We start from the raw sequence: 12,625 nt of genomic DNA, 5'->3' as shown, positions 1-12,625 counted from the left end.
CGTGCGCACTCGCAGGTTGTGGGGAATGAAGGACAGCCATCGCGTCCTTCAGGAGCACAGAGTGTGTTTCCTTAGCTTCACGTCCAAGAATGGCCAGGCATCCAAATAGCCTTCTTCCCTCCAAAGAGCCTCAAAAGCTTCCCCAGCTTGCACCTAGTGCCCATGAGAAACTTCCCCAGGAGGCACCGTTTGCCAAGAGGGAAGACCCACGTGAGCTGACAGAAACGCAGGAAGGCGGAAAGCAGATGGAGATCAGGTCCAGCAGGAGTGGCCCTGGGCGCAGGAAATGGCGATGGGCGGCCTGGCCAAGGGTGCGCACGGGGCGGCAGCTCAGCCGCTCAGCCGCTTACTCCGTTTTGAAAAGCTCAGACTTCAGCTCTGCTCCTAAAAATGTCCTTTTCTTTTTTTTTTCCCAAAAAATCAGCCAAAACCATGAATCGGGACCAGAAGAGAATTTAGAAATAAGAAATATAAAAATAGTTGACCAGGTGGACAGGGAGCAGGGAACGTCTCTCTTCATTTTAATGTTAGTTTTTATCATAAAAGTAATGGGTTATATGCCTGAGCCCACTATTACCACCAAAAAAAATCCCAGAGAAACAGAGACAAACACGTGGAGGAGGGTGGGATGGATGTATCGGGAACGACCCCACATTTCAGGTCCCCGAATCCTTCACGCCTGACCACCCCTTTCCTCCCATCATTACCGACATTGTTCTCATAGTCCACCCGTTTTTAAAGCTCATGACTTACTGAAGTCTCTTCCTAAACTGTAGCTAGGAAATCACATTTCTGATGAGCTATTTGTGTTCAGATAAAAACACAGCCATTAATGTCTCTAATTGCCCGGCGTCACCTGAAAGCATCCCACACGCTGGGTGTGCTGCAGGGACGTTAATTTGGAAAGCGCTGGGCAGATTTTGCCCGCACTCTCGTTTATCTGGAACCCAGACATGCATGCAGGCTGCGGGGAAACTGCCTGAGCACAGGATACGCGTGGGGGCACGCACCGTGGTCCTCAGATGTCACGCGTGCTTGGCTCCCTGTCCCCAGGAAGCAGACATGCAGACAGAGGGGTGCAGACTGAGAAATGCCCGACCTCCGTCGGTATCTGCAGGAAGCCTCACACCAGCCCCGTCTCCCGGAGCCAAGGGTGATGTAAGGCTTTCCGGCTTCATTTTATATCCGGCCCTACTGTAAGGAAAGGGGCCGTACGATGGTCTGAACGGCTCCAATCAACTCCACACAAGAAGCCGCTATCGGAGGGGCCGTGAAGCCAAACTTGGTGGCTCTGCCTGCTGCCCCACGCTCTTGTCTGTCTCACTCGTTTTGAGGATGAACAAGCTAATACATGTAATGAGATTGGTCCCACGATAGTCAATGGTCAGCAATCGATAATGCTGGGTCCTTACTGTGGTCATCCCCCTCGGTGGTGGTGGTGGGGGAGTGTTGCTCTCCAAGCAGGCAGGCTGGGCTTCTCATTAGGACGGATGCCCTGGCGAGAGGAGCCAAGTCTGCAAACCTTCATGCGGGGCCATCACCGAGGGGGCCTGTCACAGCCGGGCTGCCCCTGCCAGGAGCCCGGTGGCTCCTTCCAGCTCCACAGCAGCCCCCTGAGGAAGGACCGTCACTGACCTGTTTGACAGTCACGGACTCGGGGCGGGGGCAGTTGCCCGAGGTCATGCAGACGGGAAGAGAACTGGGACTGGAGCCCATGCTCTGACCTCACTCCGTGTCCTGCGGGCACCATGATGGCAAGGGCCCAGGAGGGCCTGGCGGCCTGGGGGACAGTGGCCATGACAACGGGGGGCGCTATGCTGTTACCCAGCCAGAGTCAGCAGGGGGAAGGGGTAGTTTCTCAAGAGAAACTGGAAATCCATATATTTACATAGAAGTTCTATTTTTCCACATTGGCAGCTAGTTAACATTGTGTAGCTCCCATACCTGCCAAGCCAAACACGGCCACAGGTGGGAGCCAGCCCAGAGCCCCGAGTCTGTGGTCTCGGAGTTCAGGTAAAACTTCCCAGAGCTCTGACCCCCGCGGTCCGTTTACGGGAGCCCCAACGAGGGCTGGTGGTCCCTGATGCCCCCCCATCATCACAGTTCAAGGGACCCACGCTGCCCACCTCCTGAACGACCTAAGATCCCTCCCAGGAGCCAGAGCAGCAGAGAACCTGTCCCCCAAGAGAAGCCGCTCCCCGTGGTCCCAGGCCCTCCTGCCCTGCGGGCCCTCCTAGTGGCCACAGCTCAGCCCGGGCTGTTTTTCATTTAGAGAAACAAATAAGCTTGATGTGTTTATAGGGCTGTCCGAGCTCCGGAATGGCTCAGACGCTGGGTTTGTAAACCTGGCCATGGTTTTGGACCTCAAAACCATTTCTCAAAATTCTGGGTTCTGCAAAGTCCAAAACATATCCCCCCCACAGACATGTTTTTGCCTTGTTAAGCTTTTGTTTGTTTTTCTTGGAATGAAGTCCATATGTCCCAAAATTGTGCATGACAAGGTCATCACAATGTTGTTTTGAGAAGGCCGTTGGATGTCCGAACGGCCTTCGCTTTCAGACAGGCTTGCGTTAAACTCTTTTTTCCCCAAAAATGAAAATTCTCATTCTGCCTGGGGTAACAGAACTTGAAGGCCTGAAGCTGATTTGGACATCAGACAACTTTTCGGAGAGGTTTGAAATGCGGCCAGATACCCGTTGTCTGGACCTCTGATACTGGAGAGCAGATCACTTTTCACAGGAAGACGGGAAAAGGGCAGAGCCTGCCAACTCCTCTGCTACCTGGATGTGCTTTGTCCAGGGCATGCTTCCCGCCACGGGCCCGCGGCTCCCTGCAGGGGCGGCCCCCCACCGGCCCCCAGGCCCGGGGATAAAAGAAACCAGCCCAGGGCAGGAGTGTCACAGGCTTGCCCTGCCCAGGGCCACCGTAAACATCCCAGAGTCAGAAATAACGTGGCGGGAGCCACACCACCAATTTACTTCCCACAGAGGCCACGGCCCCGTCCAAGTCCTGATGTGACATCACCGTGTCTATTTCTATGGCGGGTTCTTTTTTTTTTTTCCTTACAAGATTAAATAGTTTGCTCTCACATCTCCTCAAGACAGTATTAGCTCTCAGTGTCCAGGACATATCTCGGTTAGAATCCTAGGCACCTGCACCCCCGCCCCTGCCGCCCCTCCCACCCACCACCCTGTGTCCGCAAAGGCTCTGCACAACCACAGGGTTGCATCCCCACCCGCCAGTGCCCAGAGGCGGCAGCGTGTCACTCACCGTCTGGGTCACACTGTGCAGGGCTGCTGATGCAGGAAGCTTTGTACCTCCCGTAGTAGAGAAGGGTGACTCCTTTCTCCTCTTTGAGGTAAATGCCCTTGTTGACCTTCCCTTCCACGATGTCTACGTAAGAAGAGCAACAACATCGGGCATCAGCGATCATCAGACTTATAAACAACTGACACATCAACATACTGTATTATTTATGTTTATAATATGTGTCCTATGTATTAGTATTAATGCTTCATATTTAATATTTAAGTAGTCCTAGTTAAGTTAGAAATCATATAATAAGATGTGACTATTAAATAATAAATTGGTCGTATTAATATTTTGTCATCAGTCACTACTGTATTTGTATGTACCATGCACTATACTGAAACGGCACTCTAATTATTCCATTGGCTGGGAGCTGGGTTCCCAGGTGACAGCCTCCTACTGTCCCGAACTTCAGCTCCATCCACAGGCTTCAGGAGCACCTCCTGCCCATCTTCTAAGTGAAACACTTAGGTACATGTTTGAACTTGAAGACCACCTAAACTCTTTCTCCCTGTGAGCTCTCATTGGAAGCCCCTAATCCTAGATGTGGGAACCTACAATTCTGCAAGAATCCATGTTCAGACTCTGGGAGAAAATCCCGGCAGGGCCTGCTAGCTCCAGGCGGAGTGGCCATGAGCCCCCGTTGGTGCTCGCTGCTCCGTCCACCCTTCCGTCTGGCCCCATTCCCATGGCAAATGTCTCTGATGGTCTGAGTGTGGGGTAAATGGTTTACAGGACTGATAAGTGAAGACTATAAAAACCAAGTGTGATTAAGCATTTATTGTTCGTTGGGGTCAAAGTCGCCCAGATACCTCCTCTGCTGAAAGGGCACCTGCCCACTGCCCTTGAGCTGTCACACAGGGGGAGATGTACGGCAGGGCGCTGAGCTCTTGGGGCCTGACAGCCACCCCAGCGCAGGCTTTCCAATGGCCACCGTCAAGGGGATAACCCACCCAACGGGCCTCCATGTTCTTCCTTACTGTTTTAAACTTTTAGTTTATCTCATTTATTGCTGGGGGTGGGGGGAATCTATATATTACAAAATTAAATGTATTGCAAAATTAACAGTTGCATGATTGAGTTAGGCTGTATAAACCCCTCAACAAGACTGTCTGACTGGAAAAATTAATTTTGGAAGCCAAACACCTCACAGCTAGAATGGCAATCAGGCTAGGCATCGTACTGAAAACCATTGACGGCATGACTCCTGAATTATCTGAACTCACTTTCTACACTGCTCGGGGAGACCTCTCCCTTCCGCTTTGAGCTGTGTGGGAAAAATAGGAAATATACGGGCTCTGAGGTTATTAAGTAAGATATTAATTTAACCCTGACTCTACTGGGTGTTTTGTAAGGCAGCTTCTAATAAAGAAAAAAAAAATCCAGCTACAGAAGACACGCTGATTTTAACGTTCGTAAGAGATCAAATTTTTGGTGAGGTATCTTAAAATCAACTTGAATTTTTCATTCAAAGGGCGTGCTTTTCCTCCCCTAAAGAATATACGCCATTTAAAAATCCAAACAATTTCTATTTTTAGGAAGTATCTCATGTCTCGGTCTGAAAACAAGCAGCTGGTTCGGGAGACCCTGGTCACGTGAAGCTTACATGCATCTTCTAATGCACTGCAGTCACAGCGCTACCTCTAGACCTAGCTGGAAGCAAGTACTCCCCACACCCCGGGTCTTGAGCCATGTTCTTGGGTACAGGCTTATTCGCTAGACAAGACAAAGTGAACTGATACAGAACCGAATCGAACTGGCCTCTAGATTCATTGCAGATCCAAACTCAACCGAACACGGAACGGAAGGATACAAGTGCTCACCTACGGTTGCAGAGAAATTTGAGTAGGCAGAGTCATTGGTACGAACAAAGGTAGAGTTATGGGAAGGAAGCACAGTGAGGTTGTGGGTTCGCAACACTAGGTAGGACGACAAAAGAAAAAGCATAACAAATGAGTGACATGAGCAACGAATGGAACCGGCATATCTCTCAACCTGACGCGCACCGAGAAGTGGTCTTTCACCCAGCAAGCATCTTGGATTTTCTCTCCCGACCTTGCTTCCCGCCCCCTGCCGCCCTCCCATGCACTGGATGCCACTGTGGCCGACGCCCTGGCCCACGAGTCCCAGAGCCAGGGCGTGACAGCTGCTGGCTCTCGCCACAAACGTGGGTTCCAATGTGCCGCGTCCAGTGCCCTCGGATACTTGGTTGAGAGATATGGAACTGAGCTCAGCAGTAAAATGGCCTTAACGAAAGGGTTCGTGGTGGTGATGTCACGACTGATGAGCCGGGGACACAGCATGGAGGTGACGGCACAATATCATGACACGTGGACACAACAACAGAGGATTCAGCAACAAATAACACAGCTGCATGAGCACCAACTGGCTGCCAAAGCCATTCAACTGTCCCCGGCAGCAAACCGTGCCGATGGACCCTACTCTCTCTGTTTCTGGAGAAGCCCGTGATGGAACTGAAACGAGCCAGCCTGGCATCGTCACGTGAAGAACAGATCCAGGGGCTGCGGTGACACCGTCACCATTCACGTGTTCTGGGACACCCGTGAACACACTGAGTTCTCGGGAAGTTAACATGTTGGTCAACAAAATTCAGCCACGACCTAATTGTGTCTTGGTGGTTACATGACTTTACGAGAACTCCCCACAGATACAGGTGTTCAAGACACCCAACATTACTGGTTTGATCACAACAGTGATCTGTGTTGAGGGGTTAGGAGAGGAATATAAATATTTGAACTACTGTTTGAAATAACTACTAAAGTGTTAGTTTCTGTGTCCTGAACAATGAATTATGTTGACAATGCGTTTCCAGTTGGTGGGATGGTCTCTTTTCACAGGCTTTAAAATAAATGCCCCGAGAAGAGAGATGAGATTGTATCGGGGGGGAAGCAGTCCATTTTCACCCGAGCTGGTCATGTAATGACCTCCACAGGGAGCTTACATGCCTGTGGTGCAGACCATTCAGAGAAAACACGGAGCTCCAGGAGGGTCTTCCGTGTGGCCGCCATGCCTCACCATGCACAGGCAGGCAGGAGGGCAAGCTGAGGGCCCCCGGGCTGGTCTTGCACAGGTGGGTCCTTCCACCCTCCTGGAAGTCCCTGCTCCTTGATGGCCCCCACTCTGAGGACACCGGTGGCCCAGAGCCTAGGCAGAATGCTTCTTGGTTGACAATTTTAAGGGAAACGTTTTAGAATCTTAGGTGGCAATTTATGGCAGCGTGTAAAGTCTCCAGGGTAAGGAAAATGCCAGTGTGCTGGTGTGGAAAGCATAGTAGTCAGCAATGTGTGGGTGTTTTATAAAAACTCCACTGCACAGAACCAGAGAGACCCGATGTGAACTTGTGCTGGGACGGTTGCAACCACCTTGCTGCCTATGTCAGCCATGTGACTTAAATCAAGAGCAATAAGGAAATAAAATTAAAATGTAAAAGCATCCCAAGGCACTCGAAACTTGTACTGGGAATAAGTTTCTTTACTGGAATGGGAGAAAGTGCTCAGGGGCATCTGGGGTTTCTCCTTACGGCAAATGTCTAAATTCGGTCAGATAGAGGCTGTATTTTCCGTGGACTTAGGGACCTTGAGAGCATCTTGGGTGATGTTTGGTCTTTTCAAGAGAGCTGCCAGTGACATGTGCAGAAGCCGACTGGTCGGTGGGGGTACCTCTGCTGAGTGAACCGGCGAGCCCACGAACATGCACGGTAGTGCTGGTTGGCACGCCCTTCGGCACTCGGCTCAGATGGCTCCCTGTTTTGGCAGGCGTGCAGATGATGCCAGTTTGGTCTACCTAGAAAATATACATCTAGACTCGTAGGCAGACTGACCCACCATCTGCAGCTTCAAGCTTCAAATAGCTACTTTTGCTTTAAGGTTATTGGGGGGAAGGCACACACGTTAATGATATTATGGACCACAAGTTCAGTCCTTCCATGATAAAAATATATCAAGGTTCTAGTAAATAAAAGACTCTGGGTGAACAGTGACTAGGGGGAAGCTCCCCAACGTGCCCTGATCTCCACTAATCTCCTGGCTTCAAAGTGGACCCTGTCCACGTCCGTGCCCCCCAACAGCCCCCGACCCTGCGTCTCCCGTTCCTGCGGCCTCGGGGTCTCTCACCACCCATGTCTACCTCCAGTTGTGTCCTGAAGCTCATGGATCCCATCCACATTTTCCAGCGGCCAGTAATGGGAAGCGGAAGCCAAGACCTCAAACCCTGGGGGGAAGAAAAGAATAAACATGTTAAATCGCCATCAGGAGGGAAGAGCCGCTCGCCTTCCACACGGTGAGTGGAGGGAGGAGCAACGTCACAGTGACTGTGGGATTCGCTGAGGAGGAATTTGAATAAATTCAACACACGCTCCAGGCATAACGGGGCCACACAAGAAGCGTGTCCTTTCGGGTCAGAAGAAAGGCAAGAACGGCCACTATCCCGTTATTGCTTATACCGTTTTAGACGACATACCTGATACAATTGGGCGAGGGAAAGAGATAAGGTTAAAATGATTTAAAAAGAGGAGGAAACCAGCACCAATATCACTGACCTCATGTAAGGCTCTTGACAAACACCTCCTTGTTTTATCGTAACAATGATCTGTCAGGTAATTATATTGTTTGCCTATTTGTAGAGACGAGAGGCTGATCCTTCCTCAGAAATCACCCCACTGACTGGTTTGAGGGGCAAGGCTCACGCCAAGTCTCCCCAAGACAGCTCCTGGTCTTTCTGCTCTCGCCCCGCTTCCAACATACTAAAAATTAACCACTTCAGGGTTTCCTGTATGACCCTTGCACTTTGAGTTGACAGGATTTTGTGCGGATATGCTGGGCCCTACTCTGCTCGTCCTACTTAATACCCCATGGACGATTTCATGTATTTGCTCCTATCCAGGCTCCGTGGTGGGGTCTGGGGCACAGTCCCGTGGGGCACCGCCTCCCCACGCACTCAGCCCCTTGCCTGGCTCCGATCTGCTCCCTGATCAGCTCTCTGTGATTGGTTCCCAGAAGTGGACATAGTGGTCCAGATGACGACACAACCATCAACCGCCCAAAGGTTCCGCCAGATTGTAGAGAAGTAAAAATTAATAAAGTTGTCTCTGTGTTATTCATCGTAAAAAAATTTCTAAAGAGGAGATAATACGATCATTATTTTCAAATGAGGTATGCCTCACAATGAGAACGAAAGCAGGAAACATCCTTACAAATAAGGAAAGAATTTGGTAAATGAAGCCCTGTTACCCACCAGGAAAGAAGTGAGTAAGGAGGTTTATACAGATGTGACCCGCGAAAGTAAACAGCTTTCCTGTATTCAAACGATAACACGAAAACAGAACTGAGGAAAAGTTCTCTTTTGTAAGTGCAGCCCACAAAGGGAAGACATTTAAGTGCAAAAGAATGAGAACCATACAAAATTCTCACAAAGAAAACAATAAAATAATACCAAGGGATGGACAAGTACCCTGAAATAATGAAGAACTTTGTAACCTGTTTTTGGAAAAGAGAACTCAAAATCATAAAAATGTCAACCAACCCTTGAATTCATATACAAACATGAGGAAATTCATTGCAAACATGCTGAGAGATTTTGTGTGAGAGAAAGCTCATTTCGGAGCTTATCTAGAAAAGAAACAAGCAAGAATAACCCACAAACCTGCACAGGGAGAGCAGGGGGGGTGGGGGAGCTGGACCTCACACACAGTGAGCCTTGTCACGAGGTCACCACTACAAAGAGGATCTGGCGCTGCGTACGAATAGACCGTTCGGTGGAAAAGACCTGTAAATATCGCCATGCACATGTGAAACTAGCTTATGATAAAAGTGGTCTTTAAGGGCCACCTGGGGGGCTCAGTCATTGAGCCTCTGCCTTCAGCTCAGGTCATGATCCCGGGATCCTGGTATCGAGACCCATGTCGGGCTTCTCCCTCTCCCACTCCCCCTGCTTGTGCTTGCTCTCTCTCTCTCAAATGAATAAAATCTTTAAAAAAATTAAATTAAAAAATCTTAAATGTAATAAAAATAAAACATAAAAGCTTCTGAGGAAAGCAGGTGATACATCTATGTGAATTTTAAAAAATATTTCCATACATAAAAATAAATCAAGCTAAATTGAATCGGGGAGTGATGTTTATGTAATACATGGGACAGAAATGTACTGATTTCTTTTTAAAGAAATGTATTAAATTTATTGTATTCATTAAAACTCCCACTATTAAAAGTTAAACCAACAGAACATTGGGGCAAAGGACATCAACAGGCAGTTCAAAGAAAAAGGAATGAAAATTATTTTTAAATATATGACAAGACGTTCAACATTGCTCATAATTTTTAGAGGCATGCCTAAACTCAGTGAGCCCGCCTGTCCCAGCTCAGCCAGCCGACTGACAGACGTACTAAGTTGGCACGTTCTACCACGTTTTTGGCGGAAGGTGCAGCCTTTCTGGAGGGCAATACCACAATGACGATACAAATTTCAAGTGCACTTTGATCTAGTAATTCAGCTCCTAGAAGTCTGTGCTAGAGATAGACTCACACATGGGATCAGAGAGCTATGCACAGGGGTATTTGTTGCAGGATTTTTTTTTTTTTTATAGTATGGAGAGCAGTGAACAAAGGTAATGCTCATCAGCAGAGAGACCAGGCACTAAGTACGGAGCATCTGCGTAATGCACCAGGATGTAATTAGGACAAGGCTGAAGCACGTGTCCTGATGTGAAATGTTCCTCAAGCTATATTGTCAAAGAATCAAGGTGAGAGAAAAATGTGTTAGTACCAACTATTTGTGGAAAACCCAGCTGTTCAGCAGGCAAGGGGGAAGGGAAGGATGGAAAGGAAGAGAGAGAGGTTTTGCATGGGTAGCCTAGGAACGGACAGCCGTATTTTAGGGGCGAGGAAACTGAGCAGCTGCGTGGAAGACATAAGAAGATTTCTATTCCTTTATATTTCTGTTTTATTCAAATGTTTGGACATGCATTCCTTTAAAAACTTAAGATGTGAGGACACGTGACTTCAGCCGATGTCCACTAGAAGTGGATCTACTCTAGCAATGCAATACAGAGACTCTGAAATGTCAACATCAAAAATACTCATTTCCATTTCTACCATGCTTTCCCCCCCAACAAAATGTAGGCTATTCATTTTGAAGAGGGAAACAGCATTGATTTGTTATTCATCTGGGGCGGGTGGGAGGGCGGGGCAGGGTGGGGTTGGGGGGATCAGAAAAGGGAATGACATCCGTCGGTGCGGAATCGGCTTCACAACCCACATCTTCATCCAATCAACGCTGTGGGTGCTAAATCCTTCCCTATCACCCCCATCACTATCGGCCACCACCCGTTCTGGGCAGAAAGGCTGAGAGTGGAAAGGGATGGTGGTCTTGTTCACACAGGAAGCCCCCCGAGCTAGCAAGAGTCTGTGGGAGACGGGGGTTGGGGTCCACAGACGGCCTGCTATCCCATATCACTGGGCTTCAGACAAGGACAACACCCCACTGCGTCACCCCAGACGCCAAATACGGGCAACACGGATGGTCGGACAGAATGGAGACGCATAGTGGCGGGCTTGCAAACTGAAATGTGCCCGGGGGCCGGGCCCGAATGTTCATGACGGTCTCCCACCTGGGGCAGCAGAACCACAGCAGGTGCCAGAAACGGGAGCCACCGCGGTGGGGCTGAGGGTCTCGGGGTGGGGGCCGCGGCCCTCTGGGAGGTGTGTGTCCTGAGGACCACGCTGCTCCCCGGCCCGTCCCTGCGGCTCTGCAGGGAGGTCTGCTCAGCACCACCATTTCTCCCGCTTTTAGGGAGAAGTCAGAAACCCAGAGTTTTCTTCGAAATCTCCCCAAATCTTCATGTTAGCAATTATGGTGATTATTTTACCTAAAGCATTGCGTGGTGCTAACAAGACATGCCTAAGAACTAAATTCAACACGTAGGTTTCCCTTTACAACCTCAGGCATAAAAAGCCATAGCCCTACAAGTGTCATCAGAATAAGCAAATCTCGTTCTTTTGGGAATAAGGAAGACCATCTGGGGCTATGTTCCCCAAAATAAGGTGACCTGAGATGTCCAGGTTATACAAGCACCTTGGTTTCCACCGGATAAACCCCACAAAGACTACATGTCTGTGTAGGCAAGACAGCAAGCTGATCACGCGGCTCCTTCTGGGACTTCTGGCCCTAACGAATAAAATGACAGAGCAAGAGAGCTATTCAGCTGACACCACCAGTTAGATCGAGCTCTCCAGGAACAATTTCTCATCCCAATGCAACGTGCTGGACTCAGCCTGGTGTGGACAGCTGATGCTCCGAAGGAGTGTTAATGCAGCCCTCCCTTTCTCCTTTTCGGGTTTTCCTCTGATCCCGCACGCTCACCCCTTCTCTGTGACTCATGAGCGGGAACCTCATCCCCTGAAGCTGCAGGAGAGTCCGTCCCGGAGGCCCATGCCTCGTTCAACACAAGCATATGCCACGGAGAAAATCAGTCCCCTCCGGCAATGCTCCTCCCGCGGCGAGCACCAGGGTCCCGACCACGGGAGCCTCAGCCCCAGTGACAGCCCGCGCACCACCACCTCCGCCCTTTCTGCCAATTCCTTCCTTGTTCGCCCACAGCACTTACTAGTACTTAAATACTTTTGTTTGTTAATATATTTGCTGTGTCAGACTCTTTGATCCATCTGTACCACATTCTCACGTCTAACACAGGGCCTGGGTGTGTCTGAATGTCTGTGTACTCCAGATTTTTGCGTTTGGATTCTCCCCAAAATGGTAATCTTAGTGATAAATTTTTTCAAACTATGTAGGCAGGATGGATGATGAAATGTAATCATGGATAAATGGATAAAAAGTATATATACACACACACACACACACATATACACTTCTGAAACTATATACACCCCAAGAATCTCTATTGGTCAAATTTCCATTTGTTCAATAGAGTATAAACATTATTTTTAAAAATCCCATCATGAACACTTTCCTTTGCACTGGGAAGATGAATGAAGTTTCTGGCAGGATCTAGTGGTTCGAACAGCCCCTTGCAGACCATATAACACTGTGGTGGTGACAGATGTTAATTCGCCTTACTGCAGTTATCATTTTGCAATATGTACAAATACTGAAGCATGACATTGTACATCTGAAACTAAAATGTCAATTACGCCTCAATAAAAAAATACATAAATAAAGGGAACTGTTGATTTGCACAGAGAACTAACTAGTCTGCAACCAGAGGGAATTATAATCACCATAACCACCCGCGTTGGCCTCCCAGACCTCTAAACAGGGCCGTGAGCAGAGCTACCCCGACCTC

General features: G+C 49.0%; 1 protein-coding gene across 4 annotated transcripts in view; it reads right to left on the bottom strand.

Annotated features, from left to right (window-relative positions):
• The window catches only part of ADGRD1 (adhesion G protein-coupled receptor D1), a 126,751-nt gene that overhangs the window by 109,093 nt on the left and 5,033 nt on the right, over positions 1–12,625 (bottom strand). For 3 of the 4 annotated variants that reach the window (XM_073888842.1, XM_073888843.1, XM_073888841.1), the window contains 3 exons: positions 7,456–7,539; positions 5,133–5,228; positions 3,271–3,393 (listed from right to left, as the gene is read on the bottom strand). In XM_073888842.1, coding sequence (XP_073744943.1) covers positions 3,271–3,393; positions 5,133–5,228; positions 7,456–7,539 — 303 coding nt within the window. The remainder of the gene's footprint in view (positions 1–3,270; positions 3,394–5,132; positions 5,229–7,455; positions 7,540–12,625) is intronic. The other variant, XM_025858627.2, reaches the window with a different exon arrangement.

Source organism: Callorhinus ursinus, unplaced genomic scaffold (assembly GCF_003265705.2).
Source record: "Callorhinus ursinus isolate GAN/ISIS: 27379988/994484 unplaced genomic scaffold, GSC_fseal_2.0 scaffold97, whole genome shotgun sequence".
Classification (NCBI taxonomy): domain Eukaryota; kingdom Metazoa; phylum Chordata; class Mammalia; order Carnivora; family Otariidae; genus Callorhinus; species Callorhinus ursinus.
The sequence above is the reverse complement of the archived record's forward strand: the minus strand, read 5'-3'. Positions and strand labels throughout refer to the sequence as shown.